The sequence below is a fragment of the Hermetia illucens genome, chromosome 2, assembly GCF_905115235.1.
Source record: "Hermetia illucens chromosome 2, iHerIll2.2.curated.20191125, whole genome shotgun sequence".
Lineage (NCBI taxonomy): Eukaryota > Metazoa > Arthropoda > Insecta > Diptera > Stratiomyidae > Hermetia > Hermetia illucens.
In genome coordinates, this window is record NC_051850.1 from 38,884,817 (window position 1) to 38,900,837 (window position 16,021).

Below are 16,021 nucleotides of genomic sequence, written 5' to 3' on the forward strand. Positions count from 1 at the left end.
ATCACGAAGCGGCGTAAGGAAACCACTACCCGTATCAGAATGGGGGAGCAGCCAGCAATAAATACCTTGGAGTGATGGTAGATGCGAGGCTGAATTTCAAGCAACACTTGCAAAATGTTTGCATCAAGAAGCCCAATGTTAGCATGGCCCTGGCAAGAAGGCCCGCGAGGCACTCGTAGACTGCTTATAGCTAGAGTGGTGAATTCTATACCGCTTTACGCAGCGCCAATTTGATCAACTGCATCACATACTGCATGCAATGCTCAAAATATGAGCGCGGTGTATAGAAAGACCGCCCTAAGAGTGTGAGTTGGTTATAGAATCATCTTGGACGAAGTTGCCTATGCAGTAGCTGGAATGAAGCCGATCGACATTTTGGCCCATGAGATGGCACATATCTATGGTGGCTCCGATTCTTCCTCTGATCGGCAAATGAAAAACTCCGAAAGGGAGAAATGCTCAAACAGGTGGCAGAAACGGTGGGAACAGGCAAAAAGGGTCAATGAACCCACATATTGATTTCCATCATCAGGGTTTGGACGCAGAGAACACCTGGTGAGATAAACTATGAACTCACGCAGTTTTTCTCAGGACATGGCGGTTGCCGTAAATACCTCTATAGGTTTAAACTGGACAGCTAACCCAACTGTCCCAGCTGCGGCGGTGTTCTGGAAGACCCGAATCATGTTTTCTTCCATTGTCCTAGATTCGCTGAAGAAAGGAAGAGTCTAGAGGAGACATTGGGAGAAACACTTGCACCGGAAAATATAATTGGAAAGATGCTTGCATGCCAGGGGAGCCGGAATGCAGTGAACGACATGGTATGGAGGATTCAGTGCAGATTAAGAGAGGCTCAGGAGGCGAGAAAGGCGCAGTTGTGAATGCAATCGATGGGCGAAGGAAGAGGCTAGAGCTATATCCACCCCGCGACGAAATACTTTGAGGTAGTTCCGCGGGGAAGAGGACAGGAGTTAGGAGTTGTTTTACACAAAACCTTAAAAAATCGTCAACTCCTAGAAAAAAGAAAAGCAATTGTTTTTTTACCATAAGCCTTAAAGAAACTGTTTCTGTCTAAATTAACAAGCATATTGGCTAGTAAATGCAACTTCAGTGTCCATGTATCCCTATGTAAACAGAAATACGGATTGTATAACGTATATGGCATACTTCGAAACGCAGTATCACTGGCTATCCCAGACTTTAATTAAATACCTTACTACCCATTCTACCCCTAACTTTCAAATCACTGCGTCACATCCCAGAGCATCAACCATTTATTGCATATTAATTAGTTCCATCAACACTTGATTCACATTCTAATTATAGAAATTACCGGAATAGCAGTTCCCCGGTCTAAAATCTTATCAACGTTGTAGCCACCTACACCCCACAACATTGTCCAGGATAATAATATTGACAATGAATTCCATTGCCTTGAACTCCGTGTATAATAGGAGGTAAATGCAGGATCTATAAATGTAAAAAGTGCAATCAACGAGAATTAATAGAGTAAAATAAATAGAACTGAACTGCATTCAGCAAGACAGAAGACATGGTCATCGGAGTGGCATGCAGGGATCCTATCGCGTGAATGTTCATTTGAAGGAGTCTAATAGTCTGCCAACAATTGTAAAACATGTATATAAACAACAAAGGATGCCATAAACAATGTAACAACATAATACTAAGTTTTTGCAGGTCTGGAGAGCATGAATATTTCTATAATTTTGACCTTCGCCTCATTTGTCACCAAACAATGTTAAAGGTTTTTATAGCTATATTTTCCTTATTTCCAGCATGTCGCTAAATTAAAATATAAACGTTGAAATGTATATTCCGTGACCACATTAGACCAAGATTACAAATTTACCAAGAGCACGTAATCGTTTATACGAACGCGCCCATTGGTGTGAACGGACATCCTGGTTTACAACAGGAAACACGTTAAAGGTAAATCACACATAATAGCTGAATAGGAATCAACAAGTATTGATTTACTCCACCACACAACCCCTTCTCGCCCCATCTTAACAACAGGTCTTAATCTTTCTTATGTAACTTGGGCTTTAATCACATATCACATGCATGTATTTCGTCAACATTGCCTTATTTTAAAGTGCTTAGTGCCATGAAAATTGTTCTTAGCCCTGAAGTAGGAGAAAGTATATATTTATATATGTACTTAAATGTATATACAAAATGCTTAGAGAGGGTGGAATGTTCATGTGGAAGGTATGGCACAGCAAAAAGTAATTTGATACACCTCACACTTTTACTGCCGCACGAATAAACGTCTCAAGCAGCTTTCATTACGAATACGAGGAAACTGGGAGAAATGATATGAGTCTGGAAGCAATCAAGTGTAAACTTTCACCCAATTCACGGACCTCCTTGATATTTCAACGCACGCATTTGAGTGTGAAATGATACTTTAAATTGCAATTAGTCTTCAATTATGCATAAAATGCTGAACGTATCTTGAACTTGAGGAACTGCGAAGGTGTGGAAAATGATTGCCAGAAATGAAGTCTACATTCGAATGACTCAAAGTTTATGAGAAATTGAAACCGAATGGAAGTTGAAAGGCTAAATTGGATAGTGAATGGTTTCGAATTTCCACAGGGATTTTCCAAATTGCATTTATTATAAGACACTGAAACCGAATGAAGTTTCACGACTCCTTAACAGGAGAAGTTGAGTTGCTTTCACACGCCAAGCTAAAAATTTAAACTTGAATAATAATTGGACTCAATCAGAATCTCAGCCCAGTGGAGAGAAGGTCATATAGCGAAAAGACTCAATGACAAACGAAAGACGCCCCCCATATCTTACGACCAGACAGAATTGCCAAACGCCTAATCTAAGGTGAGATAGAAGGCCAACAATCTCCTGATAACCCCGAAGCAGACAACGCGAAAAATAAGGCGCTGCGTTTCACGAGCTGAAGGGACACGGTCACTCGAACGAGAAGAAGAATGGAAAACAAATTTCGGACGGCAGCCCCGGAGAAGAGGTAGGAAGCAAATAACAGCGCATCCTAAAAATAACAATTTCTAATTGAAAAACCAGCTCAATTTTCCCTGGAGGAGAGAAAATTAACTAAAAAAACTAAGAAACTATGTAAGACCTTTAAATAAGTTACGACAGCAATAAAAAAATTCTGAAAGATTTAATCGTCAAGAAGTAAGTCGATTTTCAGATACAAATCGAGATAGTGCCCTACACGGAATTTAGATAGTTAGCGCATCTGCTAATACTCTTAGTTTCCCCAATATTAAAGGAAGAAATTTTTGTTGGAAATTCATTGTTACCGATATCCATGTTGTGGTACAATCTTCTTTTTCTTCAGCCTTTGTCCCGTTCACAAACGGGGTCGGCTCGTCGTGATCGGTTTCGCCATTTGGCTCTATCGAATGCCTGATCTGGGTGCAATCTCGAGGCTTTCAAATCCCCATCCAGCGTATCAAGCCACCGTTGCTTAGGTCTGCCTTTTGGTCGTTTACCATCGACTTCCATGTTCAGACCAATCTTGGCAAGTGAATTCTCGTTTGCACGAATTGCGTGACCATACCATCGAAGACGCCTCTCTCGCAACTTTTCCACGATCGGTGCAACCCCATAACGATCACGGATATCCTCATTTCGGATGTGATCTAAACGTGTGACGCCACTAGTCCAACATAGCATCTTCGTCTACATTACCGCAAGACGCCGTTCATTGTCTTTTATGGTCGGCCAACACTCAGAACCATAGAGAGCGACTGGACGGACGACATTGCGGTAAATTTTAGATTTGAGACGTTCGTTGATACGTAGATCACAAAGGACACCGGTTGTGGAAGGCCACTTCATCCAGGTTGCGTTAAGGCGTGAAGCAACTTCATAACGCAGTTCTCCATTGGCTGATAGCATTGACCGGAGGTATTTAAATCGCTCAGTTCTGGGCAGATCACTGCCGCTGACACTGATTGTGTCTGTTTCATGGGGATCGGTCGTCAAAAATTCAGTTTTGTTTAAATTCAATCTGAGACCGTGTTGTATGAGGCGATCATTCCATTTTTGAACAAGTTGCTCGAGATCATTTTTGCTATCAGATGCTAGGAAAACATCATCTGCATAAAGCAGTGTGAGTAGTATAAATATGTATGTTCTAATCCACTTTCATATAAAAATCTTGCGGTTTTGAGACGGCATGTATGTTCGAATCCAGTTTCATATGAAAATGTTGTGGTTAGGGGCGGCCGGTTTGGCGCGTGCCGGGGGCGACTTTTAGGGAAGCGTAGTTCGTAGGGAGTCGTCCGCGAGGTTTCGGGGAGCCTCGTTCCGGGCCGGGGCGGGGCGGGGCGGCGTGCGTTTTTGTTGTTGTTGGATGTCATGTGCGTATTGTTTGGGTGATGGGGAATTGCTTATCAGGTTGACGTATTTGGGAGTGAATATTAGACCGTGGGTGAATATGTAGTAAGTTTGAAAATGATGGTTTTTTTTTGTAGATTTTATTTACTTGGCTGATTTTGTTGTTGTTGTGATAAGAGGTGATCGTTTGAGTGCCATGTGCTAATTGTTTGGATGAAAAATTAATATAAATAGTGGAATTTGTGCAAAGATTTTGTTATAAGTGAAAAGTTGCCGTAGAGGATGGATTCGATTAACGAATTATTGGGCTGCAAGCCGCTCATTTATATTAAAACGTCAGAGTTGGAAGTGGGAAAGCGGTACCACATCACTGGAGGCGAGAGAATGGAAACACGGTAAGTTAGAATTTAAAATTAAACTTTGCTTCTGCTAACAAGTTCTTTTTTTCATTGCTTTTTCTATAGATATGGACAGACTATCGTCGTGGATTTGGAGGGTACTATGCGGCTATTTTTACCATCGCGCTATAGTAAATGTAGCGATAATGTGTTGGACGACTTCAATACAGGGAAGTTGTCCTTGAGTTGCAGCGGTGCGGCCAATTCCAAAAACTTGGAATTCCATCTTCATATATAATAATAAACCATGAAAATGTAGATTTAGATGTGAACATTTATTATTATTATTCACAGAAAAATTACTTACAATAAAGAAAAAAAAAAAAATTTATTATTTACAATGAAAACTTCTTTTTATTACATTTGATTATTATTTTGAGTTATAAATTTTTTCAGAAGGAATGCGTTTTGTAGCGCGCAACATCCGCTGTGGGCATTACAGCGTAACATGTCGGGATAATTTTGTTTCAGTGATTTTAGATTCGGACAGCTGTGATCTTCCACATTGAATACTAGTGCAATATTTCCCAGCAAATCATCCAGCCATTTTTTCTTCTCTGTTCCTTTGACGTAGATGGTTGTATTTTTCATGTTTAGAAGTAAATATTCTTTCACTTCCCAAAATGTTGTTAGTCCACCTTCCCATTTCAATCCATGATGATTTTCGTATACCCAGTGTGCCTGGGATTGCAGCTCTCTTGATAGTGTTGAAAAACTGAAGGGAGGTTTCAGTATAAAGTGTCGATGAAAATTTTCGTTTACATTTACGACAGCTAACTCTTTGATGATGAAAGTATTGTTGCATCCTCTAAATCCTTGCATATCGATAACGAAAATCGTCGTCATGGTGATGAAATGGTGCAGTTTGCTTGCGTGCAGAATGTAAACGTGATACTGGATTAACATTTATAGTTTCCATAGTTTTTATACAAGTTTTTGAACTGAAGAAGTGAGTGGGTTGTACTCTATCACACGATCATGTAGGAGCAAGCAGTAAGCTGTTGTTAAGGCACGCACATCTACAGATGTTTTCATGTCTAACCTTATGTCCACTGAGCCAGATTTCATGGATTCATTTTGACGTGAACAATCAATTACTATAATTGGTGCAGATTCCTTATATTCGCTTCGTGAAAGTAGTGGCTGAGGTTGTACACCGTAATAAGATTGTTGAAAATTGCAGTACATATCATAGAGAAGAGCGAATCGATCACGGGAAAATTTAATATTCATATCGTCATAAGGATACGATTCGGAGTTTAAATGTATTTTGATATTTGTTAAATCACAGTGATCAAATTTGCTGGCATCTTTGTCTTTGAGATTTTTTCGATTTGTCTGTAAAGCTAAAATAACATATCGAGGTTTTTCGAGTTGACCTGTGGTTTTCACATTCCACACATGATCTGTTGTTGTGGGTAGAACTGGATATTCGTACAGTTCCCAATTTCGAAAGCTTATTTGAATCGGATGTCCCGATTCAATATATTTCAACATTGACAATTTTTCAGCGCCATCGGGATTAACATGAGGCACCTTCCACTGTAGTTTGAAAATTTTGATGTGTACATTATCAGTGGATGAAATAAATGCATTTTCATCGCTTCTTGTGCGAACCAAAATTAGCTCGTGTTTAGCGTTTACAATAATTTTCTTGTAGTCCTCGGCAAATCCCAAAAGTTTTCTTAGCGGAATAGAAAAGTTGAAGTAACCACTTGACGGTGTGATAGATTCGTTCGGTGACCAAGCGGCATTATAAAGCATTTTACTTTCGTTTTCATTAAGTGATACATAATTTTTTAACGTCGATGTTATTCCCACATTTTTGTTTCGATCGATTTCTACTCCATTCAGTTCATATCTTATCTCATCAAATAGGAAAGCTACGCTATTATTCGTCAATTTAGCTAGTGCTGATATTGTTCCATCTGTTTTAGTTAAGGCGCCTTCAATGTAAATGAAACTCTGACTCGGCAAAATACACAAATCCTGTTGTTGTATGGGTATTCGGATTTCATCACTGGAGTTGTATGATGATAAGAATGGAGAGTAGCTATGGTATTCGATTTTTGATATACTATTATCAAAACTGATTTTACGTGTAACGTTCAGGATATCGCTCATTATTTTTGTTTCAATTTGAATCCCAATAACTTTAGATACTGTTTATTTTGCAATGTTAATCGCGGTCTAGCTCGTTCGATTTTTCTGATTGAACTGGTTCTATCTACATTATCGGGCAGGTATTTATCGTCGTTATAAAGCAGCATCCTGAGGCTTCAAATGAAGTCTAATCGTTATTGTTTCCCCTTTGAAGTTTATTATATCTCCGTTTTGATCAATCAGCTTAAGAGTTAGCGTGCTTATTCGTTTAAGGCTTACCGGTAAATAAATGACGTTGCTAGGAACCTCCACTATTTTATAACCTGGTCCTACTTCAGGTGAGAATTCATGGATTGTGTGTGAGGGAATATTATTGATGTAAGAATTTCCAACTATGTTACACTCAATTCGTATTACGTTCACTTTACTTATACTCACAGGTAGATCAGAAGTATGTTTTTCATTGATTTTCAATTCTCGTTTAGCGAATCCCAACAATTGACCAATGGATCTTTCTTCATTGAAGTAAATTGGAGCATTTGACTTTATTTCACTTTTGAGTGTATTATTATTAGCCTGTATTAAAAGAATTATTTTGTCATTGATCTTCGCTAATTCTTTATACAGGTAGTTGGCAATATCATCAATTTCGTACGATCCAATGGGTATTTCTATAATGTGCTTCCCAATGTGAAATAAATTATTTTTTTCATCCACGTTAGGTATAGAATTATATGTTTGAAAATCAACAAGTCCGCATACGTAACCACCTTGTAAATCGATTGGTGGAAAATATTCAGTTGTAAGAATGGATGAATTTCCGCTTAGAGTTAATGTAAGTGCCATGGCAGCATATAAAACAATGATTGATTTTCAGTTTTAAAAGTATTTATATATATATATTTACAAAAGATTGTACAAAAATTTCAAACATAAATGTCCACAGTTATATGAGTCGTAGCTTTGATATGCATTGTAGTTGTATTTTATATTAGAACCTAGATAATCTATTAGCTCTTTCGGTGGAGGTAAATTTCCAAAACTATCAAAGTATTCCACATATCGATTCTGTTTTTTGTATGCTACCCAATGAGTACCAGAACCCTGCATATTATCCAGATTTACAATACCACATTCGTTTTGCTTTGCAGCTCCCCTCGGTAAATTATTTCGCATGAAAACTCCTCTGAAGTTTGACAAGAATCTGGCGAATCTCTTTAAATCATTCTCATTTAATGCTCTCTTGGGTAGCGTTTTTAAAAGTTTTTTGAAGCAGGATTCAAAAACAACCCTAATCCTTTTCTGTACGGTTTTAAATGCAATCCTCGGCCTAATGTTATCTCCTCCATTTTTTGGTTATGACGCTGTTTTTCTTCTAAGGTCTTTTTAGCATTGGTAGCATCATTAACAGCTTTCGCTATTCCCGCAGCTCCACCTGATAAAGCACCAATAGCAGATAATCCTGCGAAAAGAGGAACTAGAAAAGGTAGAACTCCACCAACTTTAGGAATGGGTATTATCCTTGGAGTCTTGAGAGTCTTCTTCCGTCCCTTTGTTATATTCTTTGCAGCAGCTAAGGCTACTTTAATACTCGCTTTCATTGTGTCGGGTTTCTTTCTTTTGACAATCCTTCGGACTTTGGAAACAATTGTTCCAAATTTCGGTTTATTCTTCATTCCCATTCCTAATTTTACTTTAGCTTTCATCATGTTGGTTACAAGTAGTGCGTTAGCTCGTTCTGACAATCCTGCGTCTGCTGATCTGACTCGTTGCCATGCCTTTTCAGCTAATATTTTATCTAATATATGACGATCAGCCGTTTCTTTAAATTTTGAATATCCAATATCATGCTCTTTACAGGCTTGATCCAATAAGTTTATTCCTGGATCACCTCTAGCAAGCCGCTCGCTTAGTTTTGTACCAGGACCACAGTATTGATAACCAGGTAGATGCAGTTCAATTGGAAGTTTATTGATTAGGGTATTAATCACACCTCTTCCTTTCACCGCTTTTCGTGTTGTACTAGTATATTTATTTTTATGATCAATCATTTTATAGTGACCGTTCTCTTTGCGTCTATGTATGCGTATAATCCTGCTCGGTTCAACAACTCTCGCAGACTATAACACTTTTTGCAACAACGTAATTACTTTCAGTCTGGTTGTTTAGTTGCACTGATAATGCGGTTTATACAACAACAACAAAGGTTGGTGGTGGAAAACACTGACATTACAAATGAAAGCTGTATAGCTAAACACAGCAATTTATTGCCTAATAATATTCGGGGTATTATTACGGGTCCTTCTAACTGCGGCAAAACTAACGTTATGCTTTCTCTATTGAAGCACCCAAATGGTATAAAATTTGAAAATATTTACATCTACTCGAAATCATTACATCAACCCAAATATGAACATTTGAAGCAGGCTGTTAAAGCTATTTCCGGATTGGGCTTCTATACATTCTCAAATAATAGTGAAGTGATTTCGCCTGAAGAAGCCAAATCTGACTCTGTTTTCATTTTCGATGATATTGCCAGCGAGAAACAAGAGAATATTCGATCATATTTCTGTATGGGACGACATCATAATATTGATAGCTTTTATCTGTGTCAAACATATACAAGAATACCGAAACACATTATTCGAGATAACGCAAATTTTTTGATTATATTCAAACAGGATGATATGAATTTAAGACACATTTACAATGATCACGTAAACACCGACATGACTTTCGAACAGTTTAGAACCATTTGTGCTGAATGTTGGAATGATAAATATGGATTCTGTGTAATTGATAAAGACAGTTCTTTAGAGAAGGGTCGATATCGAAAGGGATTCGATATATTCATACTACTATAAAAGCAAATCCTCAGTATGGCAAGAACCCCCCATCTATTAAAAGCATCATTACCAACTTAGCAGTCTAGCAGCAGTTCAAAGCAGTTCAAAGCAGTTCAGAAGCAGTTCAAAAGCAGTTCAGAAGCAGTTCAGAAGCATCAGTTCAAAGCAGTTCAGGAGCAGTTCAAAGCAGTTAAAATCAGTTCAGGAACAGTTCAAAGCAGTTCAAAGGATCAGTTTGATGCAGCTCAATAGCTGTTCAATACAGTTCGATAACAGTTCAATACGGTTTGAGTGCAGCAACAGTGAGGACAGTTCCAAACAATTCAAAAAAGAAACAAAGCGATTTAGGTGCTGCAAAAATCAGTTCAAAATCAAACTAAAACCTATTGAAAGAATATTTCAAAACATTTTAGATATATTTCGAAATTTGACCAATTGCATCCGTTGCTGATTCCATAAACAATGAAAAGAACAAAGCTTGACAAACAGTTGCTCAGAGATATTGTAAAGACAACCGATTCAATAAGGAAAAAATATCAACAGCTGAAAGCTAACAAAGCCGGAACAGAGATTCAGTTGGAAGAAACATTTAAGCCCATCACGGAACCCCTCAAAGAATTTGTTAAGAAAGCTAAAGTATTGCAGGAACAAGACATAAAAAAACAAGAGTTTAAAGAAGAGTCTTCATCAGCTCGTATTAAATGTAAAGATGAGGAATTAAAGAGAGATCGTGTCTATGAAGAAAATGAACACATTTTTGAAACTCCTAAGTCTTCTACAAAAGCTGTTCGCCAATATGTTGCCACTCCGGAAGGGCAAGAATATCTGGGAGAATACCTGAAGCAAAATCATTTTTCAGATGTTGCTAGGCAATATCTAGATATCTATGTAAATCAACCATCTGTAATTGACAGTATTTATGGGGTATATAGGGATGACAATGATGGAAATCAGTGGAAAATAGGAAATTCAGATTTCGCAATCGATGATAATCATATAATTGTAGATGAAAAAGCTTACATTGGAAGTCGGGGTTTATATGAACTGCTTTTTATGAAGTATCCAGATGAAACAATATATTCCGACGATGATTTAGAGAATTATAAAAGTATTCTTCTACACTCTAATGCCCACAGGCGTTCTTATGACAGTAGCAGTCAAGTCAATGGAAATCGAAGCTTTAAATATACAAGAATAATTTCTAAATTGTTAAATAGAAAAGAAGGAAAAGGGTTAACACGAACCCCTAATATTAAATGCAAAAACCCTAATTTAATGGAAACGTCTAACAAACAAATTGACTATATATATTGGGATGATCCCAATGAACTAGTAAGTCGATTGCGGTTACTCATTGCGTCACAGCAAGCCGGTCACAATAATCATAACAATGAAATTATATCAATCATTGAAGAATTGAAAGAATCACAAATAATAGAATAAACACGCAGCTCACATCATTTATTAAATGGGTGTTGATAAATTTGGTCGATTTTCAAACGATACTGGAGGAGGAAAACGTGGTTTGCAAGGACTTCAAGGACCCCCAGGTCCTCAAGGTCCTCAAGGTCCTATAGGTCAGCAGGGGCCCTCGGGTCCCCGAGGTCCAGAAGGAAAATCTGGTAAGGATGGTCTACAAGGTTTGCATGGTGCGGGATTTAATAAAACGGAAAGCGGTGATTACAACATCAAATTCAAACAACTCAAGAATCTTGGAGAACCCGTTGAGGATGCTGATGCTTCTACAAAGAACTACGTTAATATTAACATTGAGAAACTCAAAGAATATATAGACAGACAAATTCAACTTGAACTCGACGAACTTACAAAACTATGATGATGATGATGACAGTTCAAAGTCATACCTTAAAAACAACAAATACAACTATCAATCATATTACGAAATTCAGTTCATTCTAAAATGAGCAAACGGCAAGTAGTAAACGAATTACATAGGTCAGTTAAAAAAAATTTTAACCGACGACCAGTCATAATTAAAGGTTTGGATGACTTGTGGCAGGCCGGTTTAGTTGAAATGGGAGCATATGTTAGCGACAATACGGGGTTCCGTTTCCTTCTTACGATCATCGACACGTTTTCCAAGTTTGCGTGGACGGCTTCCATCAAAACAAAAACGGGCAAAGAAGTTGCTATAGCAATTGAACAGATTCTCCAACGAGGACGCATTCCTAAAAACCTACAAACAGACGACGGAAAAGAATTCTACAACAAACATTTCAAAAATGTTATGACCAAATATCAAATAAACCATTATTCCACGTATAGTCCACTTAAGGCATCAAGGCATCCTCAGGTGTCATATAAACCTCCAGATAACCCGAATCAATCTTCACGTTGATAATTTTAAAACTCTTCCATACTTGTTCACATATACAATATTTATCTCTATGCGATAACCGCTCAATCCAAAACATGGCTTATCGCTTAACACTTCTAATTTTCCTTCACAACTGACAAACATCACTTTCAAACTTACAATATATTCACCTGCGGTTTAATATTCACACAGTCCCTAATATATATCAACTTGATAAGCGATTTTCCGTCACCCAAACAATTAGCACATGGCACTCAAACGATCACCTCTTATCAGCAACCTCAACAACAAAATCATTTTCAAACTTACTACATATTCACCCACGGTCTAATATTCACTCCCAAATACGTCAACCTGATAAGCAATTCCCCATCACCCAAGCAATACGCACATGACATCCAACAACAACAAAAACGCACGCCGCCCCGCCCCGCCCCGGCCCGCCCCGGCCCGGAACGAGGCTCCCCGAACCCCCGCGGACGACGCCCTACGAACTACGCTTCCCTAAAAGTCGCCCCCGGCACGCGCCAAACCGGCCGCCCCTAACCACAACATTTTCATATGAAACTGGATTCGAACATACATGCCGTCTCAAAACCGCAAGATTTTTATATGAAAGTGGATTAGAACATACATATTTATACTACTAGTGTGTAGGGCGCTGGACGTTGGATATCTCGTGTGACGGTCTCCATAACAAGGACAAAGAGGAGTGGTGAGAGGGCATTTCCTTGATGAACACCAACAGAGACACGAAGCGGTTTTGATACACCCGCCATACTTCGAACTTTACTTTTCGGATCGTAGTAGAGCAATTGAACCCAGCGCACGAGTTCTTCTGGCACGAAGTGTTGTCGTAAAGCATACTAGATGAGTTCGTGTGGTACACGATCAAAAGCTTTCTCTAGATCCAAAAATGCAATATAAAGAGGGCGATACTTCTCACGGTGTTTCTCCTTGAGTAGCCGCGCAACGATTTTGCGAATACGGTTGTCAAGAATGCGTTTAAAAATGTTAATGGTATGGGAAAGTAACCGAATCGGACCGTAATTTAAACATTCTGCTGGACTACCTTTCTTCTTCCATATTGGAACTGTGACACTTTCTTGTCAGTCAGATGGTGTTCTGCCTTCCTGAATAACCCGATTAAAGAATTCACTGAGCCACAGTGTTGGGTCCCAGCTCTTCGCTTCCCAGAGCTCAGATCATGTGGTTTTCCCCGATTTCATTCATTTTATTGCACCCTCGACGTCAGTTTCGCTGACAGGTGGAACTACTCCAAATGTCGGCAATGATTGTAAAAGTGCAGGAAGAGCAAATTCTTCAGTTGAAATCTGCTCGAAGTATTCTCGCCATCCATCTGTTTCGGCTAGATGGTTGGTAAGCAAAGTACCGTTCTTGTCATTAACGCAGCAGAAGTATTCGATATCCTGTATGCGTTCGTTACGGCTTTTGACAAGTCGATACAGATCTCTCTCGCCATGCCGAGTGTCCAGTTGATAGTAAAGATTTTTGTAATGGACCGCTCGGGTGACAGCGACAGTTAAGTAACAACACTTAGTGTGTATTTGTTACACAGTTGTCTCTTTTAGTACTTCCGTACTGTGATATAGAAACAAGACTATTGTAATATCGAAACAAGACTGAGGTTCCTTCTCGGTCACCTCCCATTTATATTTCCTTAAAATTGTTTACATAATATACATATGTTCCTTATCTTCTATGAAACTATCTAATACATAACACATATTAACATATGGTTCTTATCTACGTAAAATCCTATCCTTTTATTAGGGTCATTCTGAGCAGCGAAGATGCACAAATGCATCTTCGTTTATTATTCAACAACAGGACATGTTGTGAAAGAAAACATTTGACCTGAGTCGGGTATGACGAGATATAAAGATAAAGACCGAAATATTTATAAGGGTCATACGGAGGAAAGAAGATGCGCAGATGCATCTTCGTTTATTATTATTTAGAACCAGGATTTATGCTGGTGGTTAAAAGATGCCGACGGCGCGGACGGTTCCATAACTCGATTGCTCTCTTTGCTTCCCAGTTGGCATTCTTATAAATTCGCCAATTGGCCCGGGGTTTATCGTCTAGAAGCTTGTGGTGGAGGCGTTATGAACCCCCTAATAACGCATCGGGGCACCGACGTGTAGAATGCCACTGACATCGGGTCACGATCACGTGTTTACAGGAATGTCTATTACAACTTAAAGACAACTTGCTGGGAACAACTGGAATCCAACTCTCCTTTTCTTAATAGTAAGAAAGCTAGATTAAAGGTCGAATACCCTCTGGGAACAATCACTGCAAGACCCCAAAGGACTACAATCGATAGATCACTTCCACAATTTTTTAAAAACAAAATTTTAATCGTTACCTCTCACAAACAACAAAGGAACCCAATCTCTATGGGTTTTGCAACAACTCCTTCATGCGTTTCGTGTCAAACAGCTCTTCCGATATACAGCTCCTTACAAGGAGGTGTGCTCCGTGCACGGTCTTCTAATTATTATATTGCAATTGTAGCAGGGCTTATGTTTTTAATTCACTCAGGCGCAAGCAAACATCTTTATTCCAATTATAAATCGAAACAGAAGACAAATTTGTTCAATGAAAGTTTCACTTGGATATTTATCAAATCATAATTTCATTTTGTGCTATACAATGCACGCGTCCATTCATAAGGTTAATTTAGATATAATTAAGCCCCACAGGCATAAGCAGAAATTTGGTTCTATTCGGTATACAACTTCTTGTCTTGTCAACTAATCAATGAAGAAGGGGAAAGGATAAAGGATAAACCTGAGGCCAACATCAGGAAAAGATGACATTTCTATTTCTGGATGTACGAATTTTAAATTAAGCCTGCAGACCAATAACTCTAGGATTTCACAATAAGGAGAGGAATATAAAATTTCCGGAAAAACCTGACAAAGAGGCAACCATAAAATCAGAAACTCTCAGGTGGGTGCCCCAGCTAAAGTAACCAACAACCACACATCAGTTTTCGCCTTATCAGAATTCCATTTCCTGACCAATCTAGGACTCCATCCTACACGAGCGATTCCAAAATCCCCCAGTAACGAATTCCCTTTCAAGATATAATCCTTTGAAGATCCTTTTCAATACAATAGACAATAAAATGTTCAAGTGACAAAAGCAGATACTCCATATCAATTCATTGAGGTCTCTTGCTTAGCCCACGTACAGAAATCAATTTCCATAATCAGTAAATCAAGGAGAACCTTCAACACCATTTCCACACATATTGTCTATTATTTCCCTCGAAATCTTCCATCGAATCTACATCCAAGATAGTGTGGAAATATTATAATAACAGTGCATACGCGCTCTAATTCACTCGTGGTTCACTACCATGTACAGGACGACAACGATGTTGGCAATAAAACATAAATTATTGTTTCAGGTTAATAAGGTATGAGCCGTTATTTGCCACAAAAATTGCCTCCTGGAAAATCAATAAGGGTGGATAAAACAGTTACGTTCATTTTTATGCCTATTTTCCAAGGGGCCGGTATTTACTTGGAGTCTGAAAGGATATGTGGATAGACATATGTGCGCATATAGAATCGATAGATGAAGTCCACTTACATATGTATGTATATGCAATAAAATTGTGCTTATTGTTGACCTAGTGAAAATTTCTCACAGGCTTTCAGCCTTCAGCCACCTCATAGCCTGGGACGATGGCCGAACAGCCCTGATTGTAATCAGCACACACGCAGGCACACCATCGAATATGTGAATACTGACTACGATTCAGATCAAGTTCATACATTATTCCCTAGGTAGGCAATCAGTAACACGAACTTGACTTGCAAATGATGGCAGAAACGTAAGAAAATCAATTCCTTACACTCTAATCGTGTCAAAATCATGATGGCAGCAATGATACCGATGATGTCGATGATAATTCTATGCTGAAATATTGTCCGCTTTGAGAGCTA

General features: G+C 38.6%; 3 protein-coding genes across 3 annotated transcripts in view; 1 reads left to right on the top strand and 2 right to left on the bottom strand.

Annotated features, from left to right (window-relative positions):
• Positions 1 to 16,021, bottom strand: part of LOC119648386 (potassium voltage-gated channel subfamily KQT member 1-like) — a 592,778-nt gene that overhangs the window by 554,548 nt on the left and 22,209 nt on the right. The gene's annotated exons all lie outside the window — the stretch shown is intronic.
• On the bottom strand, positions 5,676 to 6,875 carry LOC119648413. Its single transcript, XM_038050164.1, has one exon. The coding sequence runs from the start codon at positions 6,873 to 6,875 to the stop codon at positions 5,676 to 5,678; it is 1,200 nt and encodes a 399-aa protein (XP_037906092.1).
• Positions 11,169 to 11,537, top strand: LOC119648414 (short-chain collagen C4-like). Its single transcript, XM_038050165.1, has one exon. The coding sequence runs from the start codon at positions 11,169 to 11,171 to the stop codon at positions 11,535 to 11,537; it is 369 nt and encodes a 122-aa protein (XP_037906093.1).

Coding starts and splice junctions, on each gene's coding strand:
- LOC119648413 (XM_038050164.1), bottom strand. CDS start 6,875: ATGAGCGATATCCTGAACGTTACACGTAAAATCAGTTTTGATAATAGT.
- LOC119648414 (XM_038050165.1), top strand. CDS start 11,169: ATGGGTGTTGATAAATTTGGTCGATTTTCAAACGATACTGGAGGAGGA.